The sequence below is a fragment of the Lactuca sativa genome, chromosome 3 (assembly GCF_002870075.4).
Source record: "Lactuca sativa cultivar Salinas chromosome 3, Lsat_Salinas_v11, whole genome shotgun sequence".
Classification (NCBI taxonomy): Eukaryota; Viridiplantae; Streptophyta; class Magnoliopsida; order Asterales; family Asteraceae; genus Lactuca; species Lactuca sativa.
In genome coordinates, this window is record NC_056625.2 from 167,331,037 (window position 1) to 167,348,450 (window position 17,414).

At 44.7% G+C, this 17,414-nt stretch overlaps 1 protein-coding gene across 1 annotated transcript; it reads right to left on the reverse strand.

Annotated features, from left to right (window-relative positions):
• Positions 1-1,049: 1,049 nt before the first annotated feature.
• On the reverse strand, positions 1,050-5,797 carry LOC111879743 (uncharacterized). The gene is made up of 5 exons (XM_052769852.1): positions 5,591-5,797; positions 5,387-5,458; positions 2,804-3,136; positions 2,090-2,516; positions 1,050-1,450 (listed from the first exon to the last, which is right to left on the reverse strand). The coding sequence occupies exons 1-5, from the start codon at positions 5,795-5,797 to the stop codon at positions 1,050-1,052; spliced, it is 1,440 nt and encodes a 479-aa protein (XP_052625812.1).
• Between the last annotated feature and the right edge of the window lie 11,617 nt (positions 5,798-17,414).

Genomic DNA, 17,414 nt, shown 5'->3' on the forward strand with positions numbered 1-17,414 from the left:
TAGTCAAGTCCATTTAAAATCTTTCGTGCCTACCAGTACATCGAGCACAGAGCGTAAACGATTCAACTTAGGTACGTTACGCCGATTCAAATTGTCCGTTATCACCTGCTGATTTCATTTCCCATCACAATACCTACAACCGAAGCTGTCAACAATAATTTTTTAATTTTCTGAACAGAAATGGCACTATTTTTGGATTTTTATTTTCTGATTTTTTTTGTTGTTTTTGGATTATTATATTTCTCCCCCTAAATTTTTGCATGGGTGAGAACACGAAATAAAAAAAAATGTGCAAATTTAAACTATCCTAAAACAAGAAATCAAAAGGAAAATAAATAAAATTAAAAATAAAATAAATTAAGAAAAGAAAATAAAAAAACTTAATCCTCAAAACGTATCATTTTCAGAAATCCCACAAGCACATCGAAGCGAGCTTTGTTAAATGGCTTTGCGAACAAATCTGCCATATTATTATCAGTGTGGACTTGTTCTAGCCGGATTAAAGATCGTTCATAACAGTCTCTGATAAAGTGAATTTTAATGTCGATGTGCTTGGTTTTAGAGTGTTGGACTGGGTTTTTAGCAATTTGAATTTCCGCTTCATTATCACAATAGATAAGGGTTTCAAAATAATTCAAACCGTAGTCCAACAGCTGATGTTGGATCCAGATAACTTGAGAGCAGCAAGCTGATGCAGCAACATACTCCGCCTCTGCTGTGGAAGTTGAGACAGTGTGTTGTTTCTTGCATTGCCATGAAACTAGCCTGTCACCTAGGTATTGACATCCTCCTGAGGTAGATTTCCTGTCAAGCTCACAACCTCCATAACTACTGTCAGTAAATGCATAAAGATCAAATTCAGAATTCTTCGGATACCAAAGACCCAATTTGGGGCTTCCTTTGATATACCGAAAAATTCTTTTGACAACAATAAGATGAGAGAGTTTAGGATTAGCCTAATAGCGTGTGCATTGACAAACTGCAAACATAATGTCAGGTCGACTTGCAGTAAGATACATTAGCGATCCGATCATTGATCGATAATGAGTTTAATCTACAGATTCGCCTTCAGGATCTGGAGTCAAAAGAGGTCGTTCAGCCATCGGTGTTGACGCACGTTTAGCATCATGAAACGCGAACTTCTCAAGAATATCCTCCACATACTTGGCTTGATGTAACAGGATTCCGGTTGAAATTTGTTTAACCTGAAGTCCCAAAAACATGGTCATTTCTCCCAAAGAACTCATGTCGAATCGTTTCTTCATTACACCTTCGAACTCCTTGCAAAGCTGTTGACTGGTCGATCCAAAGATGATGTCGTCGACGTATATTTGTACGAGTATCTGGTCCTTGTCGACGTGATTTATGAACAAGGTTTGATCGATAGTGCCGCGAGAGTAACCATGTTCGAGTAAATGCTTTGTTAGGGTCGCATACCATGCTCTAGGAGCTTGATGCAGCCCATATAATGCCTTGTCCAGCTTGTAGACATGATTAGGATACTTCGAGTCAACAAACCCAGGGGGTTGATCAATGTAGATTTCTTCCTTCACCTTGCCATACAAGAAGGCAGTCTTGACATCCATTTGAAAGACGGTAAAGTTCATATAAGAAGCATACACTAGGAAGATACGAATAGCCTCCAGGCGAGCTACTGGAGCATAAACTTCAGTGTAGTCAAGACCCTCGACTTGTCGAAACCCACGAACTACCAATCGAGCTTTGTTTCGCACAATAACCCCGGAATCATCCTGCTTGTTGCGATAGACCCATCGTGTGTCAAGAGACTTCTTGCCCTTCGATAACTCAACTAACTTCCAAACACCGAGTTTTTCAAATTGGTGCAATTCCTCATGCATTACATCCACCCAGCTAGGTTCGTTTAGAGCTATTTCTACATTCTTAGGCTCAATTTGAGAAATAAAGCAAGAGTACAGCCATGTATTCACGTCTCCACTCTGACTTCTAGTTTTAACACCATCATCTAGCTGGCCAATGACATTTTCGATCGGATGATCGCGTTGAACCCTTGAAGGTATTTCTTGGCTGATGTCATTGAGAGAAACAGGAAGAGTGTGAATGTTGATACCTCCTTCATTTGCTGGTTGAGCAGCACCAGATGGTTCTGCGACATACTCATCTGCAATAAGATCAGGAAAGAGTAATTGCATAAAGGTTGAAGAGACAGCGGAAGCATCATTTGGAATGAACTCTTTCTCTGTAGATATGTGAGGTGTCGTTTCAGCATAAGAAGAATCAGTATGGACTGATTGAGGACTATCATGTTCCAAGAACGGCCTCCCTTGAGGAGTAGCAGAGGACTCTCCCGAAGATGTTGTAGAAGACTCCCCCTCAGGTGTAGCAGATGGCTCCCCCTCAGATGTAGCAGGAGATCCTCCCTTATGCGAACCAGAGGATTCTCCCTCAAGTGAAGCTTTAGATTTCCCTTTCGATGAAGCAGAGGATTTAGATACAGGTTTGTACACAACTTCTTCGTCTTCATCTTCAGAGATACTCTTCCAGTGTGAATTAGTTCTAGATATATCACTTGAATACACGTTTAAGGATTTGAAAAGTGACGTGTAATCAAACAACCAATCCGGACCCACTCTGACATCTGTCTCATTTTCTTCCAACCAACGCACGTCATAAGATTCCACAATCTGTTTGGTTTTCTTATTGTAGACTCTATAGGCAGTGCGAGCAACATACCCTACAAAATAACACGGAAATGACTGACTGATGGCTTGTGTCCATAGTATATTTCATACGGAGTTTTCATCTGAGCTTTGTTGATAAGTACTTGATTCTGAACATAACAGGCAGTGTTTATTGCCTCAGCCCAGAAGAAAACTGGTAGCTTTGAATCACATAGCATTGTTCTTGCAACGTCTTTTAGCGTTATGTTCCGTCTTTCAGCAACACCATTTTGTTGAGGTGTATAAGCCGAACTAAATTGACGCAAAATACCCTTTTCCTCACAGATATGATCGAGAACAGAATTCTTAAACTCTGTCCTGTTATCGGTACAAAGCGCCTTCACCCAATTGTTGGTCTGGTTCTCAACTAATACTATGAACTTCTTGATCAATTCAAAAACGCCACTTTGTTGGATAGAAAGAAGACCCACGTGAATCTAGAGAAGTCACCAATCACAACCAGACAGTAAGAGCTTCTGTTTATGCTTAGAACATTTACTGGACCAAACAACTCCATATGAAGTAATTGAAGAACCTGGCTAATTGAATTGACCTGTTTTGGCAAGTGCGGCGTTCTATGATGCTTTCCTTGAGCACACGACACACATTTCTCAAACGTAATGAAGTCCTTGACGGGCAGCCCACGGACCATCTCATTCTTCGCAACACGATTTAGGTTCTTGGCGTTAGCATGCCCTAATCTTCGGTGCCACAGTATGGCAGTTTGCTCGGAGATCTTGGAGAAAAGACACGTAACTTGTTCTGGAAGATTGCTGTTCATATCGATGATATAGGCGTTCCCATCCCTTTTTGATTTTACAAGAATCCATTATTCTGGGATGACAAAGCCTGGCTTTAGAATCATGCATTCCTTGTCAGTGAAATGCGTAGAATAGCCCTTGTCACATATCTGAGAAACGCTTAACAGACTATGTTTCAACTCGGGAGCAAAATTGACGTTTTCGAAACTTAAAACTCCATTTGATACGGTTCCTCTTTAGTTGATTTTACCACCATCTCCACCCGCAAAAGAGATATATCCCCCATTAAATGATTGAATGTTGTGAAGTTGGGCGATATCTCCCGTCATATGCCGGGAACAGCCGCTGTCGACGAACCAGGGTCTGACGATATTTCCCTGCAACTGTCCCTACAAAATGTGTGGGTTTAATTAGATTTGGGCACCCAGGTCATGACCTTCCTGGGTGATCCCGATGCCTTTTCAGAATTATCACATTTAAATTTTTCTGAGGACACAAATGATGTATTGGGAGCAGGTTTGGGTAGCCATTTATAATTAGGTTTTCTAAATATCCTGGTTGATTTAGAAATTGAGTGTTTATCAGTCTGCTTAAGGCCTGTGTGACTTCTACCAGAGTTGGTTGAAGACCCACTGTGGCTTTGTGAAGAGCTTGACCTTGGCTTGGCTGTGCTCGTTTTTGGCAGACTGCTTCGGACATGGTGATGAAAAACCCTTTTATGTCTTTGAAAGACAGCCCGTTTTCTATTCCGTTCATCTGCCCAATCATCATTTCGAGAACGACTTCTAGAGGAGTTTCTATTTAAAGACCTTCCTCTGAACTCGTTCTCTCCTCTTGGAAGATTATAACTCACAAACATACGATTTTGACAATTTCTAGCAATATGACCACTAGTACAACAATTAAACAAATCTGCTTATTATTGTTATAGCTTGCACTGCATTGATCAGATTTGTTTTCCCTATCTGCACCCTTGCTTTGCTCACAAGAGCAAGCAACATTATTAGGTTGTGAGGCAAGTGAGGGTGCGTTAGATGGGGAGGGTTGTGAGACTAGTGGTGTTTCAACATCTTTATCACAAACATTAAAATTGTCAACCACAAAGTTCAAGCCAGACTTTTTCAAAACATTCAAACTAGTGTCAGAAGTCATAAAAACACCATCACAAAAAACATTGTCTTTAGAAATATCAGAAAACGTATTGTCTTTATAAAAAACTAAGGCTTCAGGTTTAGACTCGATTTTATTTTCAGAAACACATCCTTCAACTTCGTGCTTTGATTGATTCAAGGATTGATCTGCAGGGGAAGTAGAAATGTTAGTACTTTCAACATTAATAAATCCTCCCGAAATAAAACCGGAGGGCTTGCCATAAACCATAAATGATTCATTGGCAATCTCTTCTTTGGACAAAGGCTTGGACACATATGAATGATTGAAGGGAGGGGGTACATGATTATACCCTAGACCTTTTGATTGATTCCTTTTAAACTGCATGCTTTGGTTTATCATATTTGCAACCACCTCACTTGAGAAATCATATTTTCTAACATCAAGTTTGGCGGTTTCAAACATTCCTTTCAAAGATTCAACTTCAGCCACTAGCTCAGCATTTTGTTTGACTACATAATCATAGTTTTCACATTTGTTACTGTAGTCTTCCTGAAGTCTCCTAAAGTCCTTAATTTTCTATTCCAATTGAGCTTTGAGTGGTTTTTGTCCTTTTCGAAGTTGGTACCTTCATATCTAAGGTCTTCTACGTCTCTTATTAATTTTTCATTAAGTTCACGAAGAATCCTAAGATTTTCTACTTCACTGCCTAATGTCTCAATTTTGTCATGTAAAGTTTTTACATAATCGATACAAGCCTTAGAGCATGATGGGAGACTTGACCTTGGACGAATTAGGTTCATGAGATGAGGATACCATCAAAGCAAACTGTAGCTCCATCACACTGTCTTCAGCTGCTACAATCCCTGCTGGAGCATCATCTCTTACCTGTGCCAGATAAGCATTTTCTGGTCCAGATAAGTTGAGAGCTTTTATTTGATCATCCCTGTCGAAAGATTGCGCAACCATAGCCTTTTCATTGTTTGCTTGACCACTGCATTGGTTGTTCCCAACTGCAACCATCGTTCTGTCATTATTAGCCCTTCTATCAGGATGTGGGTAATCACGAGCAAAATGCCTTGGCTCATTGCAATTGAAGCACCGAAGCTTTCCCTTGTTGAATCCAACCTTCTTATCAACGCTCATTCCCCAATTATTCTTCCCTGTCTTTTTGGCAAACTGTTTTGCCCTAAATATTTCCATGACAATTTGCCATGTGATGTCCATTTCCTCAACGTCCTCCGGATGGATTTGATCAAGATCTGCAAATGACAATTGAAGTGGAAGCTCCCCATCTACAAGTGCATTGTATCAATTTACTAGCCCTGCTGCAAAGACAAGGTTTTCATCACCCTCCTTTCATTTTGAAGAAGAGGCCACATTTGAAGATGGAGTAGTTTGAGTAGACATGAATGATTGACTTGCGGGTAGGGCATGACTGGTGCAGAGGAAGATAAACCTGCAGAGGAATAGGAGAGAGAAGAAAGAGCATTGTTAGTTGAAATGCCAAGGTTGGCAGCTGAGTAGGAGTTCACATGATTGATCTCTTGCTGCTTGTCATCAATATCACATGCTTTGATGACAGCCATCACTTCAGCTAGAGAAAGACGATTGAGATCCTTAGTCTTTTTAATGACAGCTACATTCATGTCCCAAGATTTTGGGAGGGCATTTAGCAGCTTCTTATTTATTTCTGACTTTGTATAGAAGATCCCTGCCACAGTCATTTCCGTATTAAGAGTCGTGAACCTCTTCAGTTGAGCCTCAAGAGTCTGTCCAGGCACATAATTAAACATGTTGAATCGTTGCCTGATCATATCTTGGCGACTCTCTCGCATATCTTCATTTCCCTCATATACCTCAATATGGGCTTCCCACAGTGCTTTAGCATAAGTATACTCTCTGAACCCTTGAGCAATGTCTGGAGATAGGGCCATAGTCAAAATGACCAATGCCTTTTCCTGTTCTTCTACACTCTCAAAATCTTCATCAGTGTAGTTTTCAATTTTCTTGTCAACCACCTGCCCCCCAACTGTAGTGGTGATTCTGACTGGATCCTTTATGACACATTTCTAAATCTTGAAGTCTTTCATCTTTATGTATTTCTCAATTCTATATTTCCACTCAGGGAAACCATCAGCGGACATAAGCCTTGGAATGCGCGTGGTGGTGCCCATTACAGCATCGAGCTCTTGATATTGGTTGTGATTTTGTGATTCCATTTTATTTAAGTTTATTTTTAGAAAATTTTTGCTTCTTAAAAATAATTAACTTCCGAAAATTAGTTTACTGTTGAGCAAAATTTGATTTACTGTCGAAAAATGATTGCGGCCGTAAACTCCTTGTTTACGGTCGTGAACTCAGTAAAGTTTCAAAAATTTTCGGTAATTAAAATATGGTCTTCAATATTCACTGTCGAAAGCAGAAAAAACTTTGTTTATTTTAATTACTAATTTTTAATAATTAAATATGGTTAAATATGGTCTTTAAGATTAGCAGCGTTATACCAAAACTCGATTCACTGTTAAGGAATTCCGATTGCGGTGGAAGAACTTGAAGAGCTTGCGGCCGTGAACTCGGTGTTTACGGCCGTATGTTTGGACCGAAAACTCTTAAATTTCAGATTTCGACTGAAACAAAAATCCCTTTTTCGTTGTGAAGTATGATTAGCACAAATACACAACTGTAAAATGCCTTTGACGCTGGTCTCGCTCTGATACCAATTGTAAAGTCCAAAATCGGATCTACCAATGATCAAAAGCAAATAACAACCACACAATGCGAAATAATAAGCAAAGAAATAACAAACCAAGCTTACATACGCTTTATAGCCTTACAACGTCTGATACAACTTGGTGGAACTGGAAAATACGAAAGGCATCAACAACCTAAAACATCTGACACAATTCTCTATATATAGACCTTAGGACCGTGAGGAGTTCACGACCGTAAGGAGTTTACGGCCGTAAAATCTATTACAACCGCAAACCAAACAAGAAGGTTTTTCATACACACACTCCTATCACTAACTCTTATACCTAGACCAAACCATTATTCCAGACCCTTCACTTTGCTATGTCTGCATTATGATAGTTAGGATGGTATTATGTTAGAGACCTGGTTAAGGTTGGTATCCTGGTATATAGGATGATGCTATGCTAGTGACCAGTTAGGTCGGTATCCTGGTTAGGATGATGTTATGTTATGTGATCTGCTAGATCGGCTTGATTGAATGTGAATTTCATATGATTGAATGTTTATGTGCACATGGTTGTTGGACTAGTGTTGGGTTGAGGCGGGTCCTGCTTTGTGCTGTAGGCCAACATACCCAGGGCGGACCGGTTGTCCCGAAGGCCCAGCGAGCGGTCCGGATAGGCTGTAGGCCCCAAGAGGGCGGACCAGACGTGCCGAGGCTCGGAGAGTGGACCAGGCCGACTGAAGCCCCAGTGCGGGCGGACCAGTCATACTGTAGACTCACATAGTGGACCAGGTGGATTGAAGGCCCGGTGCGGGCGGACCATGTAACACCGTAAATTACAAAATAATTTTTCACAATTTATAAAAACATTTCCCATTAACTTTTCATAAAATCATCAAGTTTAAATCCCAATTTACATTATACAAAACCCCAAGATCACAAGTATAACAAAATCCCATGCGTGTGTATGGATCAAGCCGGCGCCTTTCCACGGTCATCGCTAGTACCTGAAACAACAATAGTAACACTATAAGCACAAAGCTTAGTGAGTTCCCCAAAATACCACACATAAAACACATAATAGCCACTCGAGGCTATAACTCTATGGGTTCGTGCACCCAAACTCTGTGAACCCTCAGGTTCTAACTCTAGGAACCTTCCGGTTCCAACTCTGTAAACATGCACAGCATAATCACATGGAAATAATGCAGTACAACATATAGCATACAATACTCTGTCACATAACTCTGGTTACCTACTCAAGGCAAAGTATAGTGAGAAGACTCACCTCGCGTATCTCGATGACTCACAAATCCTGAAATCCCTCGTGCCCGATCCTCCGAGTTATAATCCTCCTATAACATCATATGTCTCTAATTAACACTTTTTTATCTCTAAGGTTGACTATCCCTAAGAAGTCAACACAGGTCAACTCTGGTCAACGGTCAACGGTCAACTTTAACCGAACTCGGCGAGTGCACGAGGGCAACTCGGCGAGTCTAGACGTTTTCACCAACTCTCTAGGATTCCCTTCTTACACGTCGAGTACTCCCCCTGACTCGACGAGTTCCACCTGGAAGAATCGCGGGGCCACCCCGACTCAACTCGCCGAGTCTCAAGAACAACTCGGCGAGTCCCAGCTCGACTCAGTCCTCTTGACCACCCTTCCCTACTCGCCCTGACTCATTGAGTCAACCCTTGACTCGACTGGACCACTCACTGGCCGATCCAAGGCAATCTTCAAGCTACTCGTCGAGTCTGCTCATCGGACTCGGCGAGTCCATGCCATGCAATCACTCAAACTCGCTTCTAAGGTCAGATCTGTTCTATCAATTCATAGATCTGGCCTTCCTAGAATGATTCACCACGTAAAGCCCCAAACTTGGTGTACATACAACCTCTATATGTCCATATATGAAGAATTATCAACAAATATCACAACTCAAGGTCAAACCTCCATTGTTCTTCATAAAGCTTGATGAATGAGGCTCTCTGGACCTCTATGGATCCAGATCCAAAGCCTCATCACTAGCAAGGGACTATTTGGACATCAAATCAACCCAACAAAGGCCACAAGAAACCCTAAATCCAAATATACTTCACAAAACAGAAGATGGGCCGAATTCATACCTTTAGATCGATGATCTAAGCTTCAAATCCATAGAATAGCAACCTCCTTTGCTTCCTCTTGGCTAGAACCTCCTTCTTCTTTGCTAAACAACACACAAAGGACAAGAAATGCTTCCTCTCTCTCTCAAATCGCTAAAGCACTCTAGGGTTTCTCTCTATGGACTGCTGGGTACAAATGACGGCCATAAGGCCCTTTAAATAGGTCCCAAACCCGAGAAATTAGGGTTTCATTAAACAGCACGGACTCGCCGAGTCCATATCCTGGACTCGCCGAGTCCAGGCGAATCCCGCGTCCAGAATCGCGTCCCTACTCGGCCAGTCTGAGCTCCAACTCGCCGAGTCCCCTCTCAAAACACCAAAATCATAAACAATAAAGATACCTGGAAATCCGGGCTGTTACAATTCTCCCCCACTAGAACTAGACTTCGCCCTCGAAGTCTCGCTCTGAAAATAGCTCCGGATGCTGCTCCCGCATCTCATGCTCCGGCTCCCAGGTCATCTCTGATCCCTTCCAGTGTTGCCACTGAACCAACACCAGAGGTACCTCCTTGTTCCTCAGAACCTTGATCTTCCGATCTCTGATCGCCACTGGCCTCTCGGCATAATTCAGGCTCGCATCCACCTGAATATCCTCTAATGGAACCACTGCCGACTCATCGGCTATACACTTCCTCAATTGCGACACATGAAAAGTGTCATGGATCTGCCTTAACTCTGCTGGCAACTCCAAACGATAGGCTACCCGGCCTACCCTCGCAATCACACGAAATGGCCCAATATACCGGGGTCCCAACTTGCCCCTCTTCCTGAATCGAATCACTCCTTTCCAAGGAGAGACCCTCAGGAGAACGAAGTCGCCGACCTGAAACTCAAGCTCGGACCGGCGTCGGTCTGCATAACTCTTCTGTCGGCTCTAGGCGGTCAATAACCTCTGTGTGACCTGCTGAATCTGCTCTGTCGTCTGAAGCACGATCTCTGTACTGCCCATCACTCTCTGCCCAACCTCTCCCCAACAAATGGGGGTCCGATACCTCCTACCATACAACAGCTCAAAGGGTGGCATACCAATGCTCGAATGATGGCTGTTGTTGTAGGAAAACTCTGCCAAGGGTAAATACGCATCCCAGCTACCCCCGAAATCTAACACACATGCTCGAAGCATGTCCTCAAGCGTCTGAATCGTCCGCTCACTCTGGCCGTCTGTCTGGGGATGATATGCGGTACTAAAATGCAATCTAGTACCCAAATCCTCATGAAATTTCTTCCAGAATCTGGAAGTGAAACGCACATCACGGTCCGAAACAATCGAGATCGGAACCCCATGCCGAGATACCACTTCTCTCACATATATCTCCGCCAACTTCTCCGCTGAAGAACTCTCACTGATGGCAAGGAAGTGAGCGCTCTTCGTCAACCTGTCCACAACCACCCAAATTGCATCAACTCCTCTGGTAGTCCTCGGCAATTTGGTGATGAAATCCATAGTGATCTGCTCCCACTTCCATTCGGGAACCTCCAATGGCTGCAACTTGCCATGCGGTCTCTGGTGCTCGGCCTTAACCCTACGGCAGGTCAAGCACCTCTCAACAAACCAGGGGACGTCCCTCTTCATACAGGGCCACCAATACTCTTTCCTCAAATCCAAATACATCTTCGTGGCCCCCGGATGGATCGAAAATTTCGACCGATGAGCCTCCTCCATCAAAGTAGCACGCATACCGCCCACAAACGGTACCCAGATCCGACCCTGAAAAATCATAAGCCCTCGACCATCTGTAACGAACTCTGAAACCAACCCAACGACCCGTTCCCTCTTCTGCATCTTGCACAGCCTCGGCCTGTGCCCCACGAATGGCATCCAATACCGGAGCTATCACGGTCAACCTCAACCATACATCTCGCAGTGGTGTGCTCTCCGCCCTGCGGCTCAACGCATCGGCTACCACATTAGCCTTGCCTGGGTGGTACAAGATCTCACAATCATAATCCTTGACCACATCCAACCACCTCCTCTGTCGCATATTTAGGTTGGGCTGATCCATCAAGTACTTCAAACTCTTATGGTCCGAGTATATCGTACACCGAACCCCATACAAGTAGTGACGCCAAATCTTGAGGGCGAACACTACTACCCCCAGCTCTAGATCATGCGTGGGATATCTCGTCTCATGAGGCTTCAGCTGCCTCGATGCATATGCTATCACATGACCCCTCTGCATCAACACCGCACCCAGTCCCAAAATCGATGCATCACAATATACTACAAAATCCTCCATCCCTTCCGGGAGAGCTAATACCGGGGCTTCGCACAACCTTTGGCGAAGTGTCTCAAAGGAGGTTTGCTGCTCGGGACCCCATGAGAATGCAACACCCTTCCGAGTCAATCTGGTGAGTGGCACTGCGATCTTGGAGAAATCCTTGATAAATCTCCGATAATACCTTACCAACCCAAGGAAACTCCTGATCTCAGATGGTGACTTCGACACCTCCCAACTCATCACCGCCTCAACCTTGGCCGGATCAACCAGAATCCCTTCCTAGTTAACAAGATGTCCTATGAACTGGACCTCCCGCAACCAGAAATCACACTTGGAGAACTTTGCATAAAGCTTCTCCGATCTCAAAACCCCGAGGACCTCCCTCAAATGCTCCTCATGCTGCTCTCTAGATCTCGAATATACTAGAATGTCATCGATAAATACAACCACCGACCGATCCAACATCGGCCTGCATACCCTGTTCATGAGATCCATGAACACCGCCGGGGCATTGGTGAGCCCAAAAGGCATCACCACAAACTCATAATGCCCATATCGCGTCCTGAACGCTGTCTTCTGGACGTCCTCATCCCGCACTCCCACCTGATGATATCCCGACCTCAAATCGATCTTGGAGAACCAGGATGCTCCCTGCAACTGATCGAATAAATCGTCGATCCTCGGTAACGGGTAACGGTTCTTGACCGTCAGCTTGTTCAACTCCCCGTAGTCAATGCACATCCGGTATGAACCATCCTTCTTCTTGACGAACAGGATAGGCACTCCCCACGGTGAGCTGCTCGGCCGAATAAACCCCTTCCCCAGTAGCTCCTGAAGCTGCGAGGATAATTCTTGCATCTCTGGAGGTGCAAGACGATAAGCCACCTTAGCGATAGGTGCGGCCCCCGGAACGAAATCAATACTGAACTCCACTTGCCTCATAGGAGGCACACCCGGTAACTCCTCGGGAAAAACATCTGGAAACTCATGCACCACCAGAACCTCCTCAACTGAACTCGGTCTCTCGGAAGCCACCCGCGTATCCATCACATACGCCACAAAACCCTTACAGCCCTGCTGTAGACACTGCCTCGCCCTAGCGGCCGAACAAAAAGCTGATCCTGAACGAGTACCCTCACCGTATACTGAAAGAACTCCCCCACTAGGGTCTTGTATGGTCACCAGCTGACGCTCACAGTTGATAACTGCGCCGAATCGGCTCAACCAGTCCATGCCCACAATGACACAGACACCACCCATCGCAATAGGAACCAGATCAATCGGAAACTCAACCCCGAAAATCTCTAATACACATCCCCGGAGAACCTCCGTGGCACAAATCACTCTATCGTCCGCTATGGAAACTCTCAGAGGCTGACTCAATGCCTCACCACTAACACTGATATGCTGACTAAAGGCCAAAGATACAAAAGACCGACTCGCACCCGAGTCAAATAACACTAAAGCAGGTACAGAGTTCACAAGGAAAGTACCTACGCATAACATAATATAAGCATAATATCTCAACATCAAAATAAATACATGAAAGGAAACATACCAGCCACAACATCGGGCGCAACGCGAATCTCCTCCGCAGTCAGCTGGAAAGCTCTCCCTCGAGCTCTCGGCGCCTCGGCCTTCACAGGCCGACTCTCTGTAGCTCTGATGGCGGCAGGAGCAGATCCCTGAGATGCTCCGCGCAACTGCGGACACTCGGCCTTCCGGTGTCCGGTCTGGTTGCAGTGAAAACACACTGCAAACCCCTTGGGGCAGTCCTTGGCCATATGCCCCTCCTTGCCACATTTGTAGCAAGATCCCACTCGGCAGACTCCATCATGACCCTTGCCGCACTTCCCGCAAGTGCGGCTCTTCTGGCTCCCTGGTTTGGGATCAGCGGGCTTGGCCCGCTTGGCTGCCGGCTGAGACTGTGCCGGTCGCCGATCCCTCCCCTGAGACTCCGCCTCCTCCCTGGCCTGAGTCTCAAGCTCAATCTCCCTCTTCCAGGCATTTGCCTGAAGCTCAGCAAATGTCTGCTACGAGGAGTTCGCAGCGAACTCCCGAATATCCCACCTCAAAATGCTCAAGTAGCGGCTCATACGTGCCTGCTCAGTGGACACGTGCTCGGGGCAGAACATCGCCCTCTCATGGAACATCCTTGTGATCGCTGTAACTGACTCAATACCCTGCTTGAGGGTCAGAAACTCCTGTGCCAAATGCTCCCTCTCCACCTGGGGAACGTACTCATCCCGGAACATGGTAGTGAACCTCTCCCAGGTCACCGCGGAAAGCTCAGCAGGCGTATAGTGCACCGTCACACACTTCCACTAGTCCTTCGCTCCCAAGCGAAGCTGGTTCAGCGCAAACCGAACCTTCAAATGCTCAGGAGAAGAGCAAGTGAAGAAACACCCCTCAATATCAGATATCCACCTCATAGCTGCCACCGGATCCTGAGTCCCATCAAACTCTGGTGGTTTAGTGTTGCTGAACTCCCGAAACAGCAACGCATTACCACCCTGCGGCCTCGCAGCAGCAATCGCTGCGGTAGCCGCTGCAACAGCAGCCTCAGAAAGAGCGGCATAACGCTCATCAAACGTCTCAATCAGTGTGGTCTTTATAGACCCAAACATCTCCGGTATCTCCGCCCTGATGGCCGCAGCCACCTCCTCCTGGATGATCCGGCGGATCTCCTCCTCACTGGTACCACTGCTCTCGGGCATCAAACGGTCCTCACCATGATCTACCTCTGAAATACAACATGCGAAAATCAGAATCCACACGAGCATACTCACACTCGACAACTCTTTCCTCCTTGATTCTTGGTATTCCAAAGATTCTTACTTGGGCTGCACACCGCTCTGGTGCTCCCAGTAGTACGGGCCCAATACTACTATCCGCACCGCACCAGAATACACTACAAGTCCTCCTCTTCGGATCCCAAGTCTCAAGTACTCTATCATGCGTGGACCACTCTCTAATAAATCTCTCATAAGCCCCTCGCTGCTACCTACTCACTCTCAAGCATCTCATAGCAGCTCACCTCTCCCTAGGCTAAGGCATCACAAATCAGGCCACTCTAGTCCTAATAGCAATACCTAGCCTACTCTAGCATGCAGATACATCATATCAATATCAATATCACATAATATAAAGGTATTTTGGGAAATCACCGTTCAGGCGCTGACTGATCGTACACACATCTCTTGCTTTGTGTTTTTCAAAAATCTTTTACTCTTTTTTGAAAATACATCACAAATCCTCAGTTTGAGTTCAAATACGCCCGAAGGTGTACTCGAATCCCTCAAACCAAGGCTCTGATACCAACTTGTAACACTGTAAATTAAAAAAATAATTTTTCACAATTTATAAAAACATTTCCCATTAACTTTTCATAAAATCATCAAGTTTAAATCCCAATTTACATTATACAAAATCCCAAGATCACAAGTATAACAAAATCCCATGCGTGTGTACGGATCAAGCCGGCACCTTTCCACGGTCATCGCTAGTACCTAAAACAACAACACTAACACTGTAAGCACAAAGCTTAGTGAGTTCCCCAAAATACCACACATAAAACACATAATAGCCACTCGAGGCTATAACTCTATGGGTCCGTGCACCCAAACTCTATGAACCCTCAGGTTCTAACTCTAGGAACCTTCCGGTTCCAACTCTGTAAACATGCACAGCATAATCACATGGAAATAATGCAGTACAACATATAGCATACAATACTCTGTCACATAACTCTAGTTACCTACTCAAGGCAAAGTATAGTGAGAAGACTCACCTCGCGTATCTCGATGACTCACAAATCCTGAAATCCCTCGTGCCCGATCCTCCGAGCTATAATCCTCCTATAACATCATATGTCTCTAATTAACACTTTTTATCTCTAAGGTTGACTATCCCTAAGAAGTCAACACAGGTCAACTCTGGTCAACGGTCAACGGTCAACTTTGACCGGACTCGGCGAGTGCACGAGGGCAACTCGGCGAGTCTAGACGTTTTCACCAACTCTCTAGGATTCCCTTCTTACACGTCGAGTACTCCCCCTGACTCGACGAGTTCCACCTGGAAGAATCGCGGGGCCACCCCGACTCAACTCGCCGAGTCTCAAGAACAACTCGGCGAGTCACAGCTCGACTCAGTCCTCTTGACCACCCTTCCCTACTCGCCCTGACTCACTGAGTCAACCCTTGACTCGACTGGACCACTCACTGGCCGATCCAAGGCAATCTTCAAGCTACTCGCCGAGTCTGCTCATCGGACTCGCCGAGTCCATGCCATGCAATCACTCAAACTCGCTTCTAAGGTCAGATATGTTCTATTAATTCATAGATCTGGCCTTCCTAGACTGATTCACCACGTAAAGCCCCAAACTTGGTGTAAATACAACCTCTATATGTCCATATATGAAGAATTATCAACAAATATCACAACTCAAGGTCATACCCTCCAATTTTCTTCATAAAGCTTGATGAATGAGGCTCTCTGGACCTCTATGGATCCAGATCCAAAGCCTCATCACTAGCAAGGGACTATTTGGCCATCAAATCAACCCAACAAAGGCCACAAGAAACCCTAAATCCAAATATACTTCACAAAACAGAAGATGAGCCGAATTCATACCATTAGATCGATGATCTAAGCTTCAAATCCACAGAATAGCAACCTCCTTTGCTTCCTCTTGGCTAGAACCTCCTTCTTCTTTGCTAAACAACACACAAAGGACAAGAAATGCTTCCTCTCTCTCTCTCTCTCAAATCGCTAAAGCACTCTAGGGTTTCTCTCTATGGACTGCTGGGTACAAATGACGGCCATAAGGCCCTTTAAATAGGTCCTAAACCCGAGAAATTAGGGTTACATTAAACAGCACGGACTCGCCGAGTCCAGGCGAATCCCGCGTCCAGAATCGTGTCCCTACTCGGCGAGTCTGAGCTCCAACTCGCCGAGTCCCCTCTCAAAACACCAAAATCATAAACAATAAAGATACCTGGAAATCCGGGCTGTTACAGACCAATCACACTGAAGACTCGATATGTATGGCTAGACTCGGAGGGTGGACCAGGTGGACTAAAGGCCAGTGTGGCGGACCAATCACACAGTAGACCCGAAGTGCATGGCTGTTCTGTGTTCTGTTATGATATGGCATGTTGTTCGTGTATGGTATATGTGGTTGGTATTTTGGGGGTATCTCACTAAGCTTTCGGGCTTACAGTTGTGGTTGAATATTTTTCAGGTTCTTCAGGAGACCGTGGCAAGGCAAAGGCGTGATCGTACCGCTCCTCATGATTTTGTTTTATGATGTGGTTCTGGGAAGACTCTGATAATAATTGTATTGAAAAACTTTTTGTAATAACTTTATGAAACTGGATTGTTTTTGAAAAGTTTTAATTGTTTGGAATTTTTAGAGCGTTACATTATACCTTATATGAATGCCAAATGTTGATAAAGCTCTGGATCTATAAGCCTTTGCTCCTTTGATGATACTTCAACAATGGCCACCTTCCTTCAAAACACTAAGATGCACTCCAAAATGGTTTTCTAAGCTCCAAATCAGTCAAGTATGGATTAGGGTTTCGTACTAGCTGCTTTAGGGTGAGAGGGAGGCTGGTCTGATGATATAATGTTCTTTATATAGTGCTCAACCATAAAAACTAAGGTTTGGGGACCCTGAATGTACATTGGGCGTACGCCTCCCACACCTGCGTCCACTTATCCCTTCTATGCTGGGCGTATTCTCGTACATGCCAGC